Genomic DNA, 25,979 nt, shown 5'->3' on the forward strand with positions numbered 1-25,979 from the left:
GATTCAAAGCCAAGGAGATGAGAGAGACCAGGATAAGCACACCAAACCACAGAAGACATCGAATAAAGGATCTTGGGGATAGCATGTACAGAGAACAGGCAGAAGAAAGGGAACAAGAGAATGAGAATTGGTCAGACTGATAAAAAGAAAACAGAAGAGGTTGTCAATGAAAACCATGACTTGAAAATATTTCAAGACTGGTCAATAATGAATTATTGCAGTGAAGGCAAACAGGGTAAGGACTAAAACTAGCCAGTGGATCCGAAAATTAGTAAGAAACTGCAGCTCTCTCAAAGGAAGTTTATATAGCACGCTTGAAGTGAAAGCCAGACTAACTGGGGGAAAGTAAAGACAGTGTGTATAGGATGCTTCTTGATGGTGTAGAAAGAAAAATAATGTGGTAGCCTGAAAGGCAGGAGGAGTTTAGAAAAAGATTTCCTTAAGATAAGGAGATTTAAACATACTTCTAAGATGAGAGGAAAAAATCAATAGAGAAAGATACTAAAGAGACAATAGAGGTAGGAAATAAACGTAACAGATTAAAAAAGTAACTTTTAAAATATTTTATTGTGATACTTATTAAATTGGAAGGGGCTAAATTATTTTCAAAACTGACATTTTGAACAGTGCAAATAGTTGACAATCTATTAAGCTCTTAAAACATAAGGTGCATATTCGTTTACTGACCCTACACTGTGCATTGAGCAGCACCATGTCCTGGCCTCTGCATCCAGCTAACAGTGGAGGCAGAATCCCTGCCATCAAGAGTTTATATTCCAGGAAAAATCTCAGTTGTTTAAGAACTTCATCTCAAAATATTAATCAAAGAGTGTACAAAATGATCATTTAAAGACAGTGAGGACTAGAAACATTATATATTACATAAACGAAATATATTTAACAGAATGCCTTTAGAAAAAACGTTTTCATTACTTCTTATTTAATCAGTGAGTCTGTATGATGCATGTTTATGACGGTTCCTTGATAAGCAAAACATCACTGAAGCATAAGAGTAGTTATATCACTTTATATTCATTCGCTCTGCTTTCTTTGAGGGCAAGCAGCATACACAGCGAGTACTTCTCAAGGATACTAACCTGGCAGTGCCATCAGATGATGCAGTAAGAATATAGCGATCATCTTTTGACCAGCAAAGATCATAAATGATATTGAGGTGGCCACACAATTCTCTCATGAAACGTCCAGAAGGAATTTCATATACTAATGAAAATATTCGAAAATTAGTATGTTTCCAGATAGAGGATTCTTAACCGAATAACATAAAAATTCATAATTTATAATAATTTGTATACCAGGTAAGCACTGTCTATAAGAATATTATCACCAAAGACATTTTCAGTATTAAAAAATTTCAAAGTCTAGGGCTTCCCTGGTGGAGCAGTGGTTGAGAATCTGCCTGCTAATGCACGGGACACGGGTTTGAGCCCTGGTCAGGGAGAATCTCACATGCCGTGGAGCAACCAGGCCCATGAGCCACAACTACTGAGCCTGCGCATCTGGAGCCTGTGCTCCACAACAAGAGACGCCACGATAGTGAGAGGCCCGCGCACAGCAATGAAGAGTGGCCCCCGCTTGCCACAACTAGAGAAAGCCCTCGCACAGAAACGAAGATCCAACACAGAAAAAATAAATTAATTAATTAATAAACTCCTACCCCCAACATCTTGTTAAAAAAAAAAAAGTCGGGCTTCCCTGGTGGTGCAGTGGTTGAGAGTCCGCCTGCCGATGCAGGGGACACGGGTTCATGCCCTGGTCCGGGAAGATCCCACATGCTGCAGAGCGGCTGGGCCGGTGAGCCATGGCCGCTGAGCCTGCGCGTCTGGAGCCTGTGCTCCGCAACGGGAGAGGCCACAACAGTGAGAGGCCTGCGTACCACCAAAAAAAAAAAAAAAAAAAAAAAAAAAAAGTCAAAATCTATTTAAAAGTAAGTTTTCACTTGCTTTAGACACAAGAATTTACATACCGAAAATTTTATAATGGGCTACCATTAACAATTATTCTTATCTCTTCAAAGCAATCCTAATAATCTTTGATAATCAATTTATTAATCTAATAACTTTAAAAAAGTATTTATTTATTTAGGCTGTGCCGGGTCTTAGCTGCGGCATGCGAACTCTTAGTTGTGGCATGCATGCGGGATCTAGCTCCCCGACCAGGGATGGAGCCCAGGCCCGCTGCATTCGGAGTGTGGAGTCTTACCCACTGGACCACCAGGGAAGTCCCTCAAATAACTTTTAAATTGCAATTCACTTCAAAGATTCTGTAATTTGGTCTTTCATGAATAAGGTATTATCTTATCTGAAAATCAATCAAATTCCAACCAAAATTTAACTATTCGAAGCAATGAGAAATTTAAACTGTGCTATTGTGAGAAAAAAATTCTAATACTAAAAATGATAGACACTACTGTGAGAGAATGAACAGAGATTTAATCTGATAAACAAGGCATTATGGCTATGATATATATATATGTATATATATATATATATATATATATACACAATGAAATCTAAGATAACAACTTAACACAGAAAATACTTTCCAAGTCTCTACTTCCACCTAGTGGTAAAACCAACTGCTCTTTAAACTATCAAGCAGTACACAAGAACTTCTGTAATAGCAAAATAAAGACCTCGGAAAATCTGCTTCCCCATAAAAGCAACGAGAACACTGGCAAAAATTGTCAAAATTAACTTTTTCAGAACTCTGGAAATGAAAGGCTTGCAAAAATCTGAGGAGCATTTATTAAAGAAAACAGCTGAATCTTGGTGAGAACACTGAGCTCTGCAGTGTTTTAACTTGTCCTGTTCCCATTCCCCTCTCCCAAGCTCCAAAGTGGACTTAAAAACCAACAGCCTTGAAACTACGAAGAAAACCAGCAGCCTAGCAGCTATGGGATGGGGCAGAAGAGGCCTGAAGATCTCCAAAGCCCCACCTCCAAGATTTATCACTGCTGGACAGCTTGGCAGCTCCCGGAAAGGCTCCATTTTCAGGGCTTGGCTTTATCTGACCTGGCTCTGAGCATGATCTGTGTGAAGAGCTGAAACTCTAGGGTACATGAAATAATCAGTGGTGTGGCTATCTGACACAGTGATACCAGGTGGGCCTAAGAAGAGGCTGACCAAAAAATTCAAAAGGAAAAACTGGGAATGAGATGTTCATAGGGCACTTTGAAAAGCTCCAATACATTCTGGGGAATCTAGAAGGACACTTACACATGAAAGGCTGTGTATATACTGTGCAAGAAAGACCTGAAAGGCCCTATCTCTTACTGTGACTGCCCTGAGGGCTGTGCAAGTAAAGGCTAAGGCAAAGTTGTAAACTCCCTACTTTAGAATTGAAACCATATCCCAACACACACACACACACACACACACACACACACACACACACACACACACACGCACAGCACTTCGGCACAGGCTGGGAGACCCATTCACTCAGGCATTTAAAAATCCCTCTCTAACCACTAGCGGACCACTAAGCTAACCAAGCAACGACTCCAGGGGTAAAACCTGACAAAGGATAAAGACCACAGAATTAGTCCAGGAACATCACTAAACAAACAACAACAAATCCCAGGTGGACAAATGGAGGGGGGTAAAGAGGAGAATCTGATTTCCAGAGTTGCCACATTGTAATATTTAAAATATCCAATTTTCTACGGAGACACACCCCTAAAAAAACCCCAAAATAGTAAAGTATGGCCACACACAGGAAAAAAAGCAGTCAACAGAAACTGTCTATGACACTGGTTTCCTAGATAAAGACTTTAAATTCACTTGTATAAATATGTTCAAAGATATAAAGAAAACCACATCTAAAGAACGAAGGTGTGAGAATTATTTCTTACCAATTAATAGAGCATATAAAAAAAGACCAAGCAGAAATTCTAGAGTTGAAAAGTACAATAACTGAAATAAACAATTCACTAGAGGGTATCAACAGCAGATATGAACTGTCAGAATAGTCAGTAAACTTGAAGACAGGTCAATTGAGATTATGCAGTCAGAGGGGCAGAAAGAAAAAAAAATGAAGAAAAATGAATAAAGGTGCGGAGACCTGTAGGACGCCATCACGTGTACCAATATAGAAATGATGGGAGTTCCAGAAGAAGAGAAGAAATAGAAAGGGGTAGAAAGAACATTCAAAGAAATAAAGATGAAAAACTTCCCAAACTTGTGAAAAACATCAATCTGCACATCCCAGAAGCTAAATGAATTCCTAGTAGACACACCATAATCAAAAAACGACAAAGATTCTTCTTTTGTTTTTTGAGATTTAAGCAGTAAGTATATCTAAATTCAAGTTTTTCTTTCTTTCTTTTTTAAAAATATTTATTTATTTATTTATTTGGCTGTGCCAGGTCTTAGTTGCACATAACAAATTTGAGGGCTTTCATAATCAAATTATCACTACTATCAACTGACTAAAATTGGATTAAAATTCGTCAAGAGATTTATTAATCCTTCATGTTGCAAAATTTCTATATTTAAAGTAGAAAATGCTTAAAAAATACCTCCTGAATGTTTTAAAAATAAATTTATCTTCCTTCATTTGATCATTTTCATTCTATTTCTGGACCGACACTGTATAGCAAAGTGCAAAATTATTATAAAAGAACTGTTACTTTACTTGAGGAAATCTATTTTAATTTAGTAGTACTAGTGGATGACTCAAATTAAGATTTCAATGAATTTTAAAAACCAAAAAACATCCTGCGTATAGACTACAATCAGCTTAAACAGAAGGATCATTACTCACAAATAATTGGATACCCATCCCGGCTGGCACAGGCTGCTGCTAATATTCTTCCATTGTGGGAGAAAGCAAGACAAAAACATCCTCGCTCTCCTGCATTTAGTGAGAAGAGGTGCTTGTTTGGGATACGGCAAGCCTGAAAAACATACATTTTACCAATATAGATGAAGAATATAGATATATAGATATATAGATATTTTACCAATATAGATAAAGATGAAAATATGAAAGCTAGCTGTTAACTTCAATTATTGTAGCTGTTGCAGTTTCTGGTTTTTTAAAAAGTCCCTCTACTGTGATGCAGAGGAAGAAGCAAGTAAGCAAATGATGGAAAACCATAGTAAATTACTTTCAAAGCAGAGAATCACTTTCAATTCTCCAGAAAATTAAATGAATTTATACTCCATGCCTAATAGCACTATTCACCCAAAATATGAATAGAAAATTTCAATATCTGATACTCCAAAGCTGTCACTACCACATTATTTTTATACAGCCACAAAAATGAATGTATGTTACACCCTTATTTAATGACAGCAACTAATAAGTGATTTTTGCTGAACCATAAACTTGTTCTGAGTCTATAAATGCCATATAGGCCTAGCTGAAGTCCATGATGTATGAATATTCATTCTCTTTCTTTTTTTCTCTCTTAAAATAACCACTATTTGTACTGCCTTCCAAAATGTATTTTCAAAGTAAATCAATCACCTCCTATTGATTTCTCATTCACTAATTTTATTAAAATTCCTTCATAATTTTTATGTTTCATTCCTTATTATCAGATGAAACCAAAACTTTCTGTACATTATTATCTGCTGTAGAAAATACTGCTTTTTTTTTTTTTTTTTTGCGGTACACGGGCCTCTCACTGTTGTGGCCTCTCCCGTTGCGGAGCACAGGCTCCGGACGCGCAGGCTCCGGACGCGCAGGCTCAGCAGTCATGGCTCACGGGCCCAGCCGCTCTGCAGCATGTGGGATCTCCCCGGACCGGGGCACGAACCCGTGCCCGCTGCATCGGCAGGCAGACTCTCAAACACTGCGCCACGAGGGAAGCCCACTACTTACTTTTATTTGTCCTAATTCTCTCTTTCAAACTTTTGTGAGCCTTAGTTCCTGTGTTTCTTATTATTCAAAAAGTTCAACTGAACATATATTGAGCCCTTACTATATGCCAAGAATGTGGCACTTTATTACAAGTGTCTTTTTATATATTCATCACAGTAAACCTGTAATTATTATTACTATATATAGCTAATAAGGATTATTCAGAGGGTTAAGCCCAGCTTAACGGGTCGAGTCAAAGACTACTGGTTCAAGGGCCCGCTTTCTAGATTGGTATCAGCTTTTTCATAAGTAGCATCAAGATTTAGCAGCATTATGAAGAGGCAGCATTATGAGCAGCTACTAGAAAGGCGAAAAATTCAACAGACATTTATTAGGTGCCAATAATGTACCAGACACCATTTTCCCTCCATTCTCTATTGGGATGATATAGAAAAGGGAAAGGGGGATAAAAAGAAGACAAAAATTGAAGGAAAAGTTAGGAAGTTTCATAACCACTTGCTGCTGCTCTTAGAGGAGGAGATGTAGTTAAGGAAAACTCTGTGCCTCATCACTTAAGCCAAACTACTAACGTCACCATCATTTTCTTTGTATTCCCAGAGTTTGACACTGTATGCAGAAGAGGCACTTGATGATCGTTTAATAACAGCAATAAAGATCCTCAACATTTTCAACTCTTTCCCCTTCTTCACTACCTTGTCAGTCACTAACTCACACTAGGTCTTTCCTTTTGTATTTACCTCTTACTTCTCACTTTTGCCACCAATACCCCAAGGTATTGGGGTATTGGACCCTTCTCAAGGTTGGACCCTTCTCATCTCACACATCAATGACTGCAATGGCTACCTTCCTCTCATTCTGATGTATCCTACCTCAAGATCTACCTGCCATCGCCAGCGTTAATCTGTCCTAAAATACAACGGTTATCGTGCTTCCTCCCTATCTGAAACCTCCCATTATCTCTCAATCCCACACAATCAAATATTAGGCTACCTACCATTAGAGCCACTCCACAATGTGGGCCTAATCTATCACACCACTTTTACCTCTTATACAAACTTGGGTTTCCAGCCAGCCAAGTTTTGAGTGCCTGAGGAATACAGCAGGTGCTTTCCCATTTATTTACAACATTGCCACAATATGAAATACTCCTCCCTGTCCTCTTCACCCACTCCTAACTTTGCCATGCTTTAAAGTCTACCTCAAGTTCCACCAACCTGTTGAATGAACCCTTCTTCCACCACTCCAGATCACCTTCTACATAGCTGCAATTCTCAAACTGTTTTAGTTTCAGGGTGCTTTACAGTCTTAAAAAAATTTTGAGGACTCCAAAAAGCTTTTATGTGGCTATATAAACAGATATTTATTATATTAGAAATTAAAATTGAGAAATTTTTAAAATATTTGTTAATCATTTAAAAAACAACAGAGCAAACCTATTAAATGTTAACAAATAATTTCTTTTTATGAAAAATAACTACATAAAGTGGAATTGTTCTATATTTTTGAAAATCTTTTTAACATCTGGCTTAATAAAAGAGAGCTGGAATTTCATAACTGCTTCTGCATTCACCCTCTTGTGATATCATGTATCATTCAGTCTCTGGAAAACTCCAGTGTATACTTGTGAGAGAATGAAAGTCAAAAAGAAAAACTAAATCATTATGGAATCATTATGATCTTATTATGAAAATAGACTGACTTCAACAGACCCCTTGAAAGTATCTCAGGACTCCCAGCAGTCCCCAAATCATACTTTGAGAACTACTGATCTAAACAATTATTTTATTTATTTATTTTTTTTTTTGCGTTATGTGGGCCTCTCACTGTCGTGGCCTCTCTCGTTGCGGAGCACAGGCTCCGGACATGCTGGCTCAGCCGCCATGGCTTATGGGCCTAGCCGCTCTGCGGCATGTGGGATCCTCCCGGACCAGGGCACGAACCCGTGTCCCCTGCATCGGCAGGTGGACTCTCAACCACTGCGCCACCAGGGAAGCCCTAAACAATTATTTTTATAGCTATATTTCCTCAAGACTTCTTTGCAGCAAACCTGACAGTGAACAACACTGTAACCACTTCCCGTGTCCCCAACTGACGTGAAAGGTCCCCAAGGCCACAGTCTAAGTATTATTCTCTCCATATTATTGTGTCTGAAGTATTTAAAATTGATTTTAAGATGTATCTGTAAAATTAGCCTCAGAAAGAAAGTCAGATATCATGCAAAACAAAATGTGAACAGGTCTAGGAAAATAGTCATTCTTTGTATATACTGAGTATATAAAATGAACCACTCCACTCTTCATGGAAATAAGAGATTTGCAAAACTTTATCAGAAATGCTTCTTGCCACTACAAAATATGCTAACCAAGTAAGAGAACTTTAGAAAAAGCTTAAATACAGCTCAACTTGTGGTAAAGATATATACATATACCTATCTCTATCAAAATGTGACTCAGGAAGAAGCCAGGAGCTATAAAAAAGTTCATGAATCCATAAATTGTAGATTTACGGGCTGAATTGTGTCCCTCCAAATTCATATGTTGAAACCCTAACCCCAGTACCTCAGAATGTAACAGTATTTGGATATAAGGTCTTTAAAGAGCTGATTAAGTTAAAATGAGGTTGCTAGGGTACAGCCCTAATCTGATAATAATAAGAAGAGACACCAGTGATGCACGCACACAGAGAAAAGACCATGAAGACGCAGCAAGATGGCAGCTACCTGCCAGCCAATGAGAAAGGCCTCAGAGTAAATCAACGCTGCCAACCCTTAATCTGGGACTTCCAGCCTCCAGAATTATGAGAAAGTAAATTTCTGTTGTTTAAGAGGCCCAGTCTGTGATATATTTTTATGGCAGCTCTGACAAACTAATAAAACTCCCCAGGTCACTAAAGAACTTACGATAGTGTCTTTATGCACATGATAGGCACTCTATTATTACTTACCAAATGAATTAATAGAAAGACAAGATCATGGTTAAAAACAAGGATAATCTGGGAGTTTTAAGTAGGAAGCCAGTTACCATAGGAGCTGTTGGCGTTTTTAAGGTAAATGAGTAAATATCTAAATGAATCCAGTGTCAGAGACCACTTCACCTGCCCAGGCAGTCGTTTCCACTTCACCACTTCCTTTGAATCTTCTAATCCAGGTTCTGTGTCTACTGAACGTGCCTCATGGTGTTGTTCACAATACAATGGTTTACCCTTTTCTTCCTGAAGAGCCATCATAGAACGATAAGATGGCTTTATCTAAATATGTATAGAAAGTGAGAAAATGTATATATCACGTTAATCTTTTTCTCTTTTCTAGCATATATGGTTTTTAAAATATTGAAACAAACATTATAATATGAAAATGTTTTCAAAATGTAATCCAGAAAAAAATCCTACTTTTTGCTTGAAATTACAGTCCTAAACCCAAAAGCCTTAAAAGTGGGAAGGAATAAAACAGAACTCCAATAGTTACATAAAATAGTTTTAGTAACTCTGTCCCTTTGTTTCTGCCTCTTCACCAATACCTACCAGATGTTATATTATGGCTCTGACATTGTACTATGGTATCTCTGGCTTTAGGATCATGAAACTGATAACATAAAGATATAAAGATTTTTAAATCCTCCATTTCTTAAAATAGGTTTAACTACACTCAAACCAATGAAACCAACCCTATGGTCACATTTTATAAGATCAACTACAGAATATGCAACTGGCCTGAAATGTCTTACAGCAATGAGACAAAAGCAAAAGTTTCACCTCATTTTAGGACAAATGCTTCGCTAAGATATTCATAATTTTAACCTATGTGAAACAGAAGTAGAAATATTACTTACTGATTATTTGAATAATATTGTAAAAAAATGTGCCTGTAATTCATGGGTCTGCAAGCTATGGTCTGGGCCAAATGTAGCCTGATGATGTTTTTGTAAATAAAGTTTTATTTGAACACATCCAAACCCATTTGTTTAGTTATCACCTACATATGTCTATGTAGCTACTTTCACGTTATAAAGGCAAGGTTGAGTGGCTCCAACAGAGACTGTATAGCCTACAAAGCCTAAACTATTTACTGTCTGGTCCTTTATGGAAAATATTTGTCAACTCCCACTTTAAATCATTCTCTTATCTTTAATTTTTAAGGATCAGTATTATTAAAAAAATGTATTTTTTTCCTAAAACTGAAATCTATACTTAGTACTTAAAATTCATTTAAGTATCTTTTAAGTATCAGCTATTACAGGCTTAATATATAATCTCTGAAGGTCCCTTTCTATTTCAGAAGTCTATTAAAATAATTCTAAAGACTCTACCTTTTTAGAAATAGAAACATGTCACCATTTAATCTCAACAATGGAAGATATATTTTTTGCATGCGCTATTAACTTACACATTCTGGAACTTTTAATCCTCTTACAGTTACATACAACGTTGATGGATAACGATTTCTTGGACATTTTAACCACCACTCAAAAACCTCAACGACATTTGATTGGGATCGAGGCTTTGTGGGTGGGTAATACAGCTGCAAGCGAAGTTTCGAATTGATGTTTACATTTCCATTGGCTCCTAGAAGCTTAAAATAAGAATTCAAATAAAACGTTACCTTCATTGAAAATACAACCAATAAAGCAATAGTATATAGTCAAAAACTCATTTTAAAAAGATTAACATGGCATGCTGAAATTCTTTAGATTTGTAAAGCAGAGGAAAGAACACTGACACAGTTGGTCAAGCACAGTTCCAGGTCATTTTGACAAGATAGCCCAAATGACTTAAAATATCTTCCCAATGGCTGTGTCTTTTCCCCTATACAACTTCAGACTGTTGGTAAAGCATTTACATTACTGTGCTGGGTGTTACTTTGTTCAAAGGAGGTGATCAATACACATTTGTTTGTAATAATACTGTTTGTAATAAAGATTAAAATGCATATTATTTAAACAGAAACAAATTTCCCATTTGTTCAGCATCAGTATTTTTAGTGGTAAAATTTCATGATGTTTAAATTTTTAAAAAGTCAAAATTATTTTTAAAAAGTAATTAAGATACTTAAACTTGTTTGAGCCCCTTACTACATTTTTAAAATATTTTAGTCTACCCTCTTAAAAAGGTCTATTCAATCAAGAGAAACTATTAAACAAGACAACGTATGTTTCAGCTACATAAATGGAGATTCTTATGAGAAAGATAATGTCACCAACTCAAAATAGGTCCTCTTTCACTAGACTATGACTCAAGTAGAAAATACCTTTGCTAACTTTTGTGCCCTTTACAAATTAGTCGAGACAGTTGGGAGCTTTTGCAACAGTTTAGGCAGGTGGAGCTGACAAACTCCAAGAGTAGGAAGGGACCGAGTACAGGGAATATTTAATAACTGTTACTGACTCATGCAACTTGGAAAGTAAACACGAGAAGAATCAAGAAAGACTCTAAGGTAGCGCTATCCAACAGAACTTTCCGTGGTGATGGGCATGCTCTCTATTTGTGCCATGCAAAACAGTATCCATTAGTCACACATGGCTATCGAGCATTTGAAGTGTGGCTAGTGCAGCTGTGGAAATTAATTTTTAATTATATTTAATTTTAGCTAATTAATCTGAATTCAAATGGTCACTTATGACCTGTGGCTACCAAAACAGATAGGGCAGCTCTAAGGTTGTAAACTTGGGAGACTGGACAGATGGTGGTGCTACCAACTGAAGCAGCAGATGTGGAAAAGTTAAGAGATCTAGGGAAGATGTTCAGCATGGGGGGGGTCAGATATCTATGGGTCACCCAAGTTGAAATGTCTGAATTCTGAGGCACACACAAGAAAAGTGGGTCTAAGAAAAGTGGATTAAAGATGGAATCATGAGTAGGATTGATATTAAAGAGATAGGTGGTAGACCAGGAAGGAAACTGAAGGAACTGAAGGAATGGGATAAGGAAAATCAGGAAAGGATGGTGTCGAGAAAACCAAGGTAACAAGAGTTTCAAGAGAGTGATATCATGCACACAGGTGTGATAAAAGAAGAACTAGAAAATGTTCAATAATTTGGTAAATAGAAGTCATAGTGATATGTTTGGAGAAGCTTTAGTAGCTGAGGCAAAATCCAGATTGCAGTGTGTTCAGGAATGAGGCATCAATAAAGAAACAGAGCTGGCAAAAAATATAGCTCATCGTTTCCCTACCCCTCTCAGGGGAAGATGTAAAGTCAATGGAGGTCGTAAGCTGAGAGGTGATGTTATGATATAGAGGCGTAAAAAACCAGTTTCAAATTGAGCAATTGATATGTTCAGTTGTTAAATATTAAACAGTCGAGATTCCCTTCATAAACTGTACTACTATCTGCCTGAAGCTTATCATAAGGGAATAATATCATTTTTAGAAGATATTTATTCCCCAGATTCTAAATCATACTTTCCATAAGTTGTATTAATATTCACCAGGCAATTTAGTTTATACTAGTATGCTACTTAGTATGAGTAAACAACTAAGATTCAGCCAAGATCCTGCCATTATGATTACAAACTACAAAGTGGAACTTGAATAAATAAGGCTTTATTATTTTTTAGTTTAAAAGATCAGTCATATATATGTGCTAAAAGAATCAAAAGCGCCTCTACCTGAGAATTAGGATAAAGTCTCATTTAAATCTGGACAAAGATCGTTTGGGGTTCATTTGGACCACTATGATAACTTTACAGTTATCTAGGACAGTCCTGGAACCAATGGTATAGGTTTTAAAACATTCACATTTTAATTTGATTCATGCCACTTTCTCAATAGATATTCACGGAGCACTTTCTATGTGCCATTAATATGCGGAGAGTGATGATATTATAAAATAGAGAGTTTGAAGAGTGATATATTAAATGCAAAGAGATCTGGTAAAATAAGGACTAAAATATGTTCAACAAATTGGCCAAAAAGAATCACCAGTGACTTGAAAAGCTTACAGTCTAATGAAAGAGATATGTGTTCTAATAGAGGATGCACATAGAATAATGTACACTTTATTCCTGACTGCCATTTATATCAATGGCATAAAGTGGATAAATAAATAAAACTTAATATGACACAAAGGTAAAAATGCTGTGAAATACATTGTTTCCCAAGTGCAGTTTACAGTAAATACTGCAGTTCTGCACAAACCATAGCATAAAAGGAATGAAAAGTTTCTAATAAGACCACAAGATGGCAATGTTTACTATGTGAAAGTGACCTTCTTTGCAGTTTTTTTGTTTGTTTGTATTTTTGCCTTTTTCTTTTTTATTTGGTATGAGAGGGGGTCTAGAAAAAGGTATAACAGGTTATAGAAGGGAGATTTTAGAAGGTACAATGGACTAAGTGATTCTTCAGCCTATCAGACTGCCCTTCAGCAAGCAGACTGCACCTCTCCTAAAGCCTCTAACCCACAACATGGATTCAGTGCCCCATCTGGGTCTTCACAGCATCTACTCCATAGCACGTAATCATATAGGTAATACGTTTATACAGAAACTGAACTGGAGGCCAAGGACAATGTCTAATTTATCTATGAATGCCCTATATTTAGCAGAGTACCTGGCATTTCATAGACTATTTTCATAGACTATTTACCATGTACATTTCAAATAGTAAATACTTGTTGAATGGATGGATGCACAAATGGAAAAGTTTTATAATACAGAACAGGTTAATTACTCAAGACATTTTAAAACTCAAATTTATGTTTAAAGTCAGAAATAAAAGAATTATGTAAGTAAAATGTCCCCCTTTTTAAACGTTAATCTATCCACGTCTTTCATCTCTGCTGAAACATCCTAGTCAAGACACCATCATTTTATACCTAGACTACAGCAAGAATTTTCTACCTTGATTTCCAGTACATACCTTTGTACCCTCTCTAATCCATTCTCCACTCAGCAAAGTAATCTTTCTAACAAATAAATCAGATTATTTCATCCTTTTGTTTAAAATCCTTAAACGGCTTCCCATTACTTTTTTTTTTTTTTTTTTTTTGGCAGTATGTGGACCTCTCACTGTTGTGGCCTCTCCCGTTGCGGAGCACAGGCCCCAGACGCGCAGGCTCAGCGGCCATGGCCCACGGGCCCAGCCGCTCCGCAGCATGTGGGATCTTCCCGGACTGGGGCACGAACCCGTGTCCCCTGCATCAGCAGGCGGACTCTCAACCACTGCGCCACTAGGGAAGCCCCCCATTACTCTTTAAAGTTTATAATGGTGCCCTGTTGCTATAATGGCTCAAAGACCTTTTATTATCAAGGCCCTGTCTACCTCAGACAGGCACCATTGGTGCTCTTCAGGCACCATTTCCCCTTCAGTCTCTGTCCTCCAATCTTAGTGGCCTTCTTGTGGTTATCTAGGTATTCCTTGTTCCTTCCAACATCAGGGTCTTTGCATAGCCTGTAGCCTCTACCTAGAACTCTCTCTTTCCCACTACTGCCATCCAGCTCATGCTCAGGTTCAATGTCTCTTCTGCAGGAGACCTTTTCCTGACCCCGCAGGATGTTTTCATCATCTACCCCATCCAACTTGAGAGTATTTATAAAAATTGTAATAAATGCTAAGTTGTATAATCAATTGTTTTATGTCTGTTTTTCTTGCTAGAATATGAAGGCCATGAGGTCAAGGAGTTTATCTTCTTTGTTCACTGACCAGAACAGTGGCTGGCACATAAATAATAAATAATTTGTTGAGTTGAATAAATGAGGTCAGGGCTGTGTGTGTCTTTCTCTGTGCTGGATCCTTAGAGCCAAATAGTGTACCTGGCACACACTAAGCACTCAATAAATATTTAAGAATCTGAATGAGCATCACCTGAGCTTGAATTAATAACTCTTTACCATGGCAATCTTACCTCCTTATCATAACTCCTTATATGAAACCAAACTGACTTGGAAAAAAGTAGCGCATCAGATTTGAAGATTATTTTAAACATTCTTTAAAATGGATGAAAAACATACCTTGAGAAATGCCCAGGCGATTTTCCGGAAGCCACATTCTTGGTTTCGAATTTCAGAGCTGTTCTTAATTTCTTCCATGCTTAAGAAATCAAGAATCTGTAAATAAGCATAACAAATTACTTCACAGTATACTAGGCTATCTAAAATTTAATATTTCCTAATAATGTATTATTAAATTTTTAAAAATCCTCCCTTAGAGAAGAAAAACATTTTTATTTCATCTCACTCACTTTTGAGTTAACTCATCCAGTTAGTAAGGTCCATTTTTTGACCACTTTATCTTTTATCAATAAATCTTTAAGATTTATTTAAAATTCAAGACAAAGCATTAATTACCTCAAATATAGTCCTGGCAAAAATAACCAGGCACAAAATTCTTAAGCTTTGCTCTTTTTTTAATGTATGAGTGCAGACTTCAAAGAATTGTTTGTTTAAAAAACTCATGGCCTTAATCTGTGGGTTTTTCCTTGGATCAGCTTCCTGAAACTGGGTATTTTCTCTTTGGATATATATTGTCATTAGGCTTCTCAAGAGAACTTCTTTCATATCTCTACCCTAACTGGATATTAAAGCTCATGGATTTGCAACCAACCTGCCACAGAGACTACATGTATTCTAGGTACATGTCAGAGACTGCCACTTCCTGGTGCTTATCAAAAGCTCAGCTGAGATAACAAATCTTTATAGAGGACTGCTTAAAACATAATATGCACTCCATTTATTCCTCTTCTTTATATACTTAAACTTGTCTTCAATGTAATACATTCTCAGTGAAAAAAATAATGACAGTATAAGAAAAATATAAAATAAAGTAAAAACTTATAATCCAGACCCATAGCTGATCAACATTAACATCTAGTTTATAGGTATCTAAACCTTTTTGTGTGTTCCAATGCTATCTGCAAACTATTTTCATGTAATATGTAGTGGATAGCTCGAGTCAATACATACATATGTATACCATCATGTTAATGGCTGCCTAGTATTCTTCTGTATTAGAAATATCATAAATTTAATTAAAAAACATAATTTATTTAACCAAACCTCTTGCTAATTGAAGAGATCTGTTTCCTTAAAATTTCTGCTATTATAAACACTGCTTAAATAAATATCCTTACACACACATCTTTGTGCATTTGTCATTTTTCCCTTAGGTGAAATACCTGAAAATGGAATAATAGCTTTAAGAACCTCTGATAGATATTATCGAGTGGTCCTCAATACACCATTAAAAAGTTGAAATCAAAAATTAGTTTTGTAGACAATAACATTTTATGTCAAACCTTAAGAATCATCCAGGCTTCCCTGGTGGCGCAGTGGTTGAGAATCTGCCTGCTAATGCAGGGACACGGGTTCGAGCCCTGGTTTGGAAGATCCCACATGCCGCGGAGCAACTGGGCCCGTGAGCCACAACTACTGAGCCTGCACGTCTGGAGCCTGTGCTCCGCAACAAGAGAGGCCCCGATAGCGAGAGGCCCACGCACTGCAATGAAGAGTGGCCTCCGCTTGCCACAACTAGTGAAAGCCCTCGCACAGAAACGAAGACCCAACACAGCCCAAAATAAATAAATTAATTAAAAAATAAATAAATTTTTAAAAAAAGACTTGGGTTTAACACCCAAAAAAAAAATTTTTTAAAAAAAGAATCAACCAAAAGTGTTTATAATTCAACAACCTAACTTTCTTAAATCTCATAATATTATTAAAATGAGTATAAAATAATATTATGATAATGGAGGACAAATTTCTATGACAAAGAAACAGTACCTTTATATACAAATTATATCATTTTTTTAAAAAGCATGGCTTTGTACAAATCATACAACATAATCACAATTGTAAATGGTGGATTCATACCATAAGCACACTAGATCATCTGAAAGTTAAGGATCATAAAAACAAGTGACTCTACAAAATAAGTTATTGGCTCTGGTCATGCCTTGCTTTTTCCCATGCTAAAATTCCCCATCTTGCTTAAACTGGAGGAGAGGCTTTCTCTCCTTTCCTTTGCTTATGGAGAGATAACATGAAGTAGGGAAAAGAAGTGTGATATTTTAGATTCAAATTATCTTTAAATACTAATTACCTTCATCTAAAACTGGAGTAACTCTGCGATAATCACTTTATACTTTGAGCCTTCATTTCCTTTGCAGTAAAAAATTAGAAATAATAAGTCAGCTAATATCCAAACTATGTAAAAAACTCTTACAACTCAACAGTAAAAAAATAATCGGATTAAAAAGTGGGCAGAAGATATGAAGAGACATTTTTCTAAAGAAGACATCTGGCCAACAGGTATATGAAAAGATGCTCTACATCAAACATCATCAGAAAGATGCAAGTCAAAACCACAGTGGGATGCCACCTCACTCCTGTTAGAATGGCTATCATCAAAAAGATTAGAACGAGTGTTGGCAAGGATGTAGAGAAAAGAGAACCCTCGTGCACTGCTGGTAGGCATGTAAACTGGTGAGGCTACTGTGGCAAACAATATGGAGGTTCCTCAAAAAATCAAAAGTAGAACTACCATATGATCCAGCAATTTCACTTCTAGGCATTTATCCAAAAAACCCACAAAAACCCTAATGCAAAATTGTTCATTGCAGCATTATTTACAGTGCAGATGTGGAAACAACTTACATGTCCACTGATGAATGAATGCATGAAGAAATTGTGGTATACACACACAGACACAGACACACAGACACACACACATACACACACACACACACAAAATGGAATATTATTAAGCCATAAAAAGCAATGAAATTTTGCCATTTGTGACAACATGGATGGATCCCAAGGGCATTATGCTAAGTAAAATACGTCAGAGAAAGACAAATACTGTATGATCTCTCTAATATGTGGAATCTAAACAAACAAATAAACTAACCAAGATAATAGATACAAGAACAGATTGATGGTTGCTAGGGGCGGGGGGTGGGGGTTAAGAGAATAGGTGAACTGGTTTGGGTTTTTTTTAGTTTAAATAAATTTAATTCTTTAAAAAAGGTCAGCTCACAGGCGCTCTACTCCATAAAGCTTTCCCTGACTGCTATGACCCTCCACTAACCCTTGACATCTAAGAAGTTCTACTTCATTTTGGTTATATGATACATTGTATTAGTCAAGCGATCTGTGTATTTTCTTCTTTATTTCTCCTAGTAGTATACAAAATCTTAGGAAGTCTGATACAGTTAAATGAGTTTATTCTTTGTGAAGAGGGTTAAAAATGGAAGGCTGCTTAGACATAGATTAGATTCATCACTTCAGTGAATAGTCATGGCATTGTTGTAAGGATTAAATAATACAGAATAAATCAAATGGCTAACTACTTGTACTAGTAAAGGCTCAGCAAAGACACGATTACTTGTATCTCCATAGCACATTACAAATACATTATTCCTAGAGGTCAAATTCTCACACTACTTTGTTGTATTATTGATCTACTAAAATAATAGCTTATATCTGTGCTATTAAAATATTAACTAAAATTTAGTTTAAACTGCTCTATTCAATTCATACCTCAAAGAACAGGATGACTTTAGGACTCTCATCAAAATCTCGAAGCAAATAGGGAAAGTTTTCATTAAATATAATTTGTTCTTCCCACTCTGGAAGTCTTGATTTTAACTGTTTAAAGTCATATGGCTGGGTCATAATAGGAAGAATATAATCCACATTCTCCTTTTCATAGTAAGATGAAACAGGCCGTTCACTGTTCAGAAAAGATACTTCCATTAACACAGTTCTTTACAATTTTAAGGCAAGAAAAAAATAGAGTGATAGTGTTCAAGATGATAAACAGCCATGATACATAAGGAAAAAAATTTTGTCTATCTAGAAAACTACAAATTTTATACGACGTAAAAGTAGTAGTATCTTAGTTTCATCTTGTATTTACATACTATCAGTCAGTTTCATAGAATTACTTTATTATTTACACATAAAGTGAGAGGTGTAATTACACCTTTGGCATACAAAGCTGGAATTAAGTAACACCTTCAGAATCTTAAATGAGTTTGTGATAAATTAGTACATTAGATTTAAATAACAAAATGATCACAACAGGATTGTAAGTACTTTGAGGTGTGTCATATTTTCTTTGTATGCTCCAAGACAAATGAATAAGTGAATAACATTTCTGATAATTTTCAAGTTTCCCAGGCCTGCCATTTTTCCAAACAAACACTTTTTTTTGAATTCTAGTACTGTCATTTATTTTATCAATATTATACTTCCTATTTGGGCCTTCAAACACGTATTAGCTATAGAATTAATATTAGGAAAAATTAAATTCAAGACATTCGTCTCATCTGAGGCACAGATAACATATTAACTTCAAAAGAAAAAAATGAGGTTAGAGACAATTAAAGCAGTGCCACATCAGATGACTTACAATGCAAGTTAAATGCCATACAATGAAAGTTAAGCTTGGGAGAAACTCTCTCAACTCCCCTTCACTTAAAATGAATTACTGAATTAACACATGTTCTCCATTTCTTCTATAAAACATACTGATCAATATCAATGGTTGATGAACACCTACAATTAGTATACCATTCTCTAATACACATCTATATATAGCTCTATTCCCATTGACTGTCAATGGCAGAAAAGAGACTTCTATGGTAGACAGTTTCAATTTCAAGGGTTGGCTGCACAATTTAAAAAATTACCTGTCATCTTTCTTGACATATTGACCAGTATTCTCATCAACCACATGAATTTTCACCATCGGGTGAGAAATCATAAAATCTGACTTAAGCCGATCAGTTCGGTGAATGTAAACTCCCAGGACAAGGTCATCATCAAGCAAACATTTGGGATAAACTGGACTATCTCGGCTTGTTATTTCATGAACACCGTCACCATCAGTGTCTTCATTATCATCTGAAACTACATGCATGGAAGAAAATCAATGTTATAATTAATTGTTCCCATAACAATATACTCAACAATAAACACTGAATTTACAGATTATCTAATCCTAGTGATCCATGATTATTTGTCTTTGTTAACAAAGGCACTGCAAGGAAAAAGAAAGAAAAAGCCAGATAATAGCAGACTACACTCTGAGAGTAAATATTGCATTTACTAATGCACTAAAATAGGGTGAGGTATCTTTCTTTTTTTCCCTAACAAGGACTAACAACACAGAAAGAAAAAAATGAGAGCCAAAGACAAAAAAGTAATTTCATTTAGAAATTTTCTAAGTGGAATATGTATCACTCAAATTTCTGCTTCTGGGTAGGATGCAGTAGGATGTTGCAGGTCAATGTTTCTGGTAACAACAACTTGAAAAAGCCAAATAAATTTTGAAAACCTTATTTTTAAAGGCATCAGAAAAGTAGAGAAACAATGTATAGTAGATGGACTAAAATTCCAGAGAGGGAGAATCAATCGGGGGTAAGTTGATGGACTGGCAACTGTTTCAGTGTCTGGGGACATTTGCTGATTAGCATATGAGCAGAGGACCCAAGAAGAAGGTCACTACTGGGAGAAAGAGTAACCAGCAAAATTTTTAGTGGGTGCATGGGGTTAAGTGATAAAATCAGCCTCAAACACAAGGCCAACGTGAGAGGCTAAAGAGGTAGTAAAATCTCCCAGTCTTGTGGTACTAGGAAACAATGACCCACCAGAGGGAGGGGCCTGAAACGAAACAGGCAAGGAGGAAGCCCTGGAGGGCATGGTCATTTTATGCCTACAGCCACTTTTCACCTGGGGTCACTTACCAATTCTGGGCGCATCTAGAGGTTGAGAATCCAGGCGTACCCCCTGGCAGAAGGCCCCTACTGGGGGACAGAGAAACCAGCAGAGATTTTGGCATTCACGCAGGGCTGGAGTGACAAAATTGGAGACTTCAGGGGCCTCAAACACACGGCCAGTCTCTCCCTCAAGACATTTGCCAAAATTTGAAGTTGCATGGGGCAGAAGGCTAAAGGACTAAGCTGAGACCTCTGAAAGGCAAAACTGAATCTCCCAAAGTCTTTTAGAGTAGACAAGACAAATACCTGCCAGGCTCTCAATCTGAAACACCTGGAAGGGCACATCCTAGGAACAGGGCAAATCAGAGATAGAGTCTTACCAAAACTGCAACCCAGATCTGACTTAGCTCAGATTAGTTGAAATCAGTTGCCCACCCTGTCTGCCTAAAAGTGGAAAGAGGAAACCCTCTCTAGTGGAAGATAAAATCATCTGGAGCCTCTGGGATTCTATACACCATGTCCAGCATATAATACAAAAGTTACTAGACATAAAAGAGGCAAGATTGTATGACCAATAACCAGGAGAAAACACAGAAAACAGAAGCAGACCCACAGGTGATTCAGCCTGGAGTTAGCACAGTAAAGACAGACAAAATTATTTTTAAAAATAGAGACTTTCTACAGAGAATTAAAACTCATAAAAATAACAGGCATTATGGAACTGAAAAATGTCTGAAATTAAGAATTCAATGGATGTGTCTAAAAGCATACTGGACACAAAGGAAGACATTATTAGTGAACTAGAAGAAAAATCAATATAAATATCCAAACCAAAGCATAATGGAAAAAAAAACAAAAGAATATGGGGGAAGAAGAAACATAAGAAACATGTGGACAATCTCAAAAGAGTTTGTGCAATTATAATCTAGAAAAACAGGAGAGGATGATGAAGAAGCCATATTTAAAGAAATAATGACTAAGAATTTTCCACAACTGATAAATGATATCAATCAGTAAACTCTAAGCAGGGTGAATTCCATCAAAGCTATATTTAGGCATAGCATGATAAAACGTTGAAACCAAAGACAAAAGGGAAATCTAAAGAACAGCCAGAGGGAAAAAAAAGACAACAGTCCCCTCAAAGGGACAGAAATAAGACTGCAGTTGGGAACAAAAATGATGGAAGCCAGAAGACAACTGTATGATTTCCTGTAACCTAAAATTATATATTAGTAAATATGCTTCAAAAATGAAGGTAAAGGCATTTTAACACAACAAAATCTGAGTGAATTAGCAGGCCTGCACTAAGAGAGAGAATAAACTGAATTCTTCAAGCAGATGAAAAATGGAAAAATGGAAATAAAGGAAAAAGTAAATTTGGGGGTGAATATAAATTAATATCAACTGTACAAAATGGTAACTGTAACATCTGTGAAGTTTAAAATATATATAGGCCTAAAATACAGGATAAGAACCTAGAAGGCAGGAGGGGGGATAGATACAGAGAAAGAAAGCACCTGACAAAATCCAAATGGAGTCAAACTATTCTCATGTTTTAGTCGTGTCGGGGAAGTGTATTTTGTTAGGGAGTTAGTTTGTATTAGACTATAATAAGTCAAGAATAAACTTAACGTTCTTCAGGGTATCAGACAGTAGAAATATGTGTAATTAATAAGTTAATAAGTTAATAGAGGGAACAAAATTTTTAAAGTGACCTGAATAATTCAAAAGAAGGCAAGGAGAATAAGGAATATAAAACACTTAGGTCAGGGCTTCCCTGGTGGCGCAGTGGTTGAGGGTCCGCCTGCCGATGCAGGGGACACGGGTTCAAGCCCTGGTCTGGGAAGATCCCACATGCCGCGGAGCAACTGGACCCATGAGCCACAACTACTGAACCTGCGCGTCTGGAGCCTGTGCTCTGCAACAAGAGAGGCCCGCACACCGCGATGAAGAGTGGCCCCCGCTCGCCACAACTAAAGAAAGCCCTCGCACAGAAACAAAGACCCAACACAGCCAAAAATAATAAATAAATAAATAAAAATTAAAAAAAAAAAACACTTAGGTCATATGGAAAAACTAACAGTGAGGTGATAAATATAAGGACACAGAAAGGTCGCAAACAAGAGGATATTGGGGGAGGCACAAGAGCACTTCACATTTATTGGGCACCTGTCCCCAAGGAGTTCACAGCCTAGGGGCTGAGACCCCACATGTGCTGGAGTAGGAGAAGAAAAGAGGTGAAGTCAAAAAGGAAAGGAATACAGACATACTGTGGCCCAAACAAAGGAAGTACAAAGAAGGCACACACAGGGAGCCTAGGGGCTAGTAGAGGAATGAAGTACTGGCAAGCCCTGCCTAGACCTGGAGACCATGAACCAAGCACAGATTTGAAGGCTGTCCTTTCTCAACCAGGTTGGCACCACCTAGGGGTACACTGTGGATGATGCTGGAGAAATGAGGAAGGGAAAAAATGTACTATGCAAACTCAGACCATAAGTAGACTTTAAGGGAGAATGGTTACCAGAGATAAAGGACACTACATAATGACTGCTATAGACTGAATGCCTATGACTCCCCAAAATTCATATGTTGAAATCCTAACCTTCAATGAAATAGTATTAAGAGGTTGGGCCTTCAGAAAGTGATTAGGTCATGAGGGTAGAGTCTTCATGAATGGGATTACTGCCCTTATAAAAGAGAACCCAGAGAGCTCTCTTGCCTCTTCCACATTGAATCTGCAGGCATCTTGATCTTGGATTTCACAGCCTCCAGAACCATGAATAATAAATGTTTATAGTTTAAGCCATTCAGTCATAGTATTTTGTTATAGCAGCCTGAATGAACTAAGACAATAATAAAAGTGTCAATTTGACAGCAAGATATAACAATCCTAAGCACGTATATATATTCAATAACATAGCTCTAAAATATATAAAGAAAAAAATGACAGAAATAAAAACAGAAATGCAAAATAATAGTGGGAATTTTAATACTCGTCTCAGTAGCCAATACAATAAGCAGACAAAAACAAAAAATCAGTAAGATGAGAACACAAAACTTGATGTGATATACACAGGACACCACCGCACCCAATAACATCAGAATCCATGTTCTTTTCAAGTGCACGTGGCATATTTACCAAATCGATCATAAGGTGGTCATAAAGAAAGCTGTGATAAATTCTAAAGATTGAAATCATTCACAATATGTTCTTTGACAACCATGGAAGATAAAAACCAAAAAAAAAAAAAAAAAAAAACGATAACTAGAAAATCACCTGCTGCCTGAAACTAAACAATATGCTTCTAAATAATGAATGACCAAAGAAATTTAAATAGAAATTAGGAAATATTTTTATGGAATGATAATGAATATAGAACATATCAAAAATTTGTGGGATGCAGATAAAGTAGTGCTTAGATGGTAACTTAATGTGTTAGATGCATACAAAGGAAGACTGAAATCTTAAAAAATCCACCTGTAAAGCTAGAAATCAACAGCAACTCAAACCCAAAGAAAGTAGAAAAAAGGAAATAATATAGATAGAAGAAATTACCAAAATCATACACAAATGTATAATAGAAATAAAAGCTAGAGGTTGGTCCTTTAAAAGTATTTATAAATTGAAAATCCTGAGACTAATGAAGAAATAGAGGGAATCTAATTACCAATATCAAGGGGTACCCTTTCAGATACTATAGACATACAAAATTTGAAAATCCATATTAAATGGACAAATTCCTCAAAAAATACAGTCTATCAAAGCTGACAGAATAAATGGAAAATATGAAGAGTCTGGTATTTATGAAAGAAACTAAATCTGATTTAAAATTCTTTCCACAAAGAAAACCTTGGCCTAAGAGGCTTTATTAGTAAATTCTTCAAACATTTAAGGAAGACGTAACACCAATTTATACAAATACTTACAGAGAATTGAAAAGGGAAGTATTTCCCAATTCCTTTTGAGACCACCAAAACCCTGATATTAAAAACTCTGTGTATTTTAAGAAAGAGTAGTACAAACCAATCTCTCTCATGACTACAGTTACAAAAATCCTTAACACAGTATCAGCAAATCAAATCCAGTAATAGATTTTTAAAAAGAGAGCTAATACACCACAACAAAGTGGGTGCCCCCCACCTCTGCCAGAAACATAAAGATGGCTTAATAATCATGTAACGATTAACCACATTAATAGAAAAAAGGGTGAAAATTAATATGATTATGTTGATAGATGCAGAAAAAGCACCTGACAGAATTCAGTATCTAGTCATAATAATAATAAACTATTAGCTAATTAGGAATAGCCAGTAATTAATCCAATAAGAGGTATTTACCAAAAAACCTACAGCAAACATCACAGTCAGTGGTGAAATAATGGAAGCTTTCCCCAAGGCTGAGAGCTAGAGAAGGATACTTGTTATTGTCACTTCTATTTAACACTGTAATCAAAGTCCTAGCCAGTGTTATCAAGGTAAGAATAAGGAGTAAGACATAAGAACTAAAAAGGAAGCAATAAAACTATCATTATTAACAGAAAGACCTATTATAAAGCTATAGAACTAAGACATGGTGGTGGTGTTGGTGCAAACCATCTAAGGATAGAGACTAGTGAAAACTGACCCACTTACACAGTCATGTTATTTATGATAAAAGTGACACTGAAATGCAGAGGAAAAGCTCTCTTCAGTAAATGGTACTAGGTCAATTATATATTCATACGAGAAAAAAATGGGTCTGGACCACTACCACTATTAAAAATCAATACCAGATAAACCAGAAATCTAAATGTGAAAAGTGAAACAAAAAAACTTTTAGAAAATAATATGCAGAGAAACATCTTCACGACTTGGGAAAGATCTCTAAAATCACAGAAAGCACTTAACATCGAAGGGAAAAATGGATACACTGGGCTATATAAAATTTTTAAATTCCATTTTTCAAAAGATACCAGTAGGAAAAAAATGATAAAACCCAGAGTGGGAAGATATTTGCAATATATATATGTATTTATATCTGAGAAAAGACTGCTATCTAGTTATATAAAATATTCTTACAAATTAATTAGAAAAAGGCAGACAATTCCATTTCTTAAAAAAATACACAGAAGATGTGAACAAATTTACAATGAAGGAATCCAAGTAGTCAATTAACATGAATAAGATGCTCAACTTCACTAGTTACCATGGAAATCAAATCAAAGTCAACAGGGAATAATCACTAAACACTCCTAAGAATCACTAAAATTTTAAAACACTGACAATATAAATATTGGTGAAGATGTAGAGTAATGGAAGCTCTCAAATACTGCTAGTATCAATTGGTAACCCAAGTTTGGAAAGGGAGAAGTGCCTGTTAAAGTGAAAAATATACATACTCTATGGCATAGCAAGAATGCCAAGAATGTGCCCAAGGAAAATGTATACACGTGCTCACCAAAGATGTGAACAGAATGTTCATTATAGCTTTATTTATAATCG

At 36.3% G+C, this 25,979-nt stretch overlaps 1 protein-coding gene across 28 annotated transcripts in view; it reads right to left on the minus strand.

The window, feature by feature from the left end:
• The window catches only part of AHI1 (Abelson helper integration site 1), a 287,061-nt gene that overhangs the window by 236,493 nt on the left and 24,589 nt on the right, over positions 1–25,979 (minus strand). For 27 of the 28 annotated variants that reach the window (XR_009558661.2, XR_009558660.2, XR_009558648.2 and 24 more), the window contains 8 exons: positions 20,526–20,630; positions 19,470–19,689; positions 18,316–18,508; positions 14,791–14,886; positions 10,232–10,417; positions 8,944–9,096; positions 4,786–4,918; positions 1,098–1,221 (listed from right to left, as the gene is read on the minus strand). Coding sequence is in view for 11 of the 28 variants with exons in the window: in XM_030853394.3 (XP_030709254.2) it covers positions 1,098–1,221; positions 4,786–4,918; positions 8,944–9,096; positions 10,232–10,417; positions 14,791–14,886; positions 18,316–18,508; positions 19,470–19,689; positions 20,526–20,630 (1,210 nt within the window). In the remaining 17 variants the exon portion in view is untranslated. The remainder of the gene's footprint in view (positions 1–1,097; positions 1,222–4,785; positions 4,919–8,943; positions 9,097–10,231; positions 10,418–14,790; positions 14,887–18,315; positions 18,509–19,469; positions 19,690–20,525; positions 20,631–25,979) is intronic. The other variant, XM_030853398.3, reaches the window with a different exon arrangement.

The sequence above is a fragment of the Globicephala melas genome, chromosome 14, assembly GCF_963455315.2.
Source record: "Globicephala melas chromosome 14, mGloMel1.2, whole genome shotgun sequence".
Taxonomy (NCBI): Eukaryota; Metazoa; Chordata; class Mammalia; order Artiodactyla; family Delphinidae; genus Globicephala; species Globicephala melas.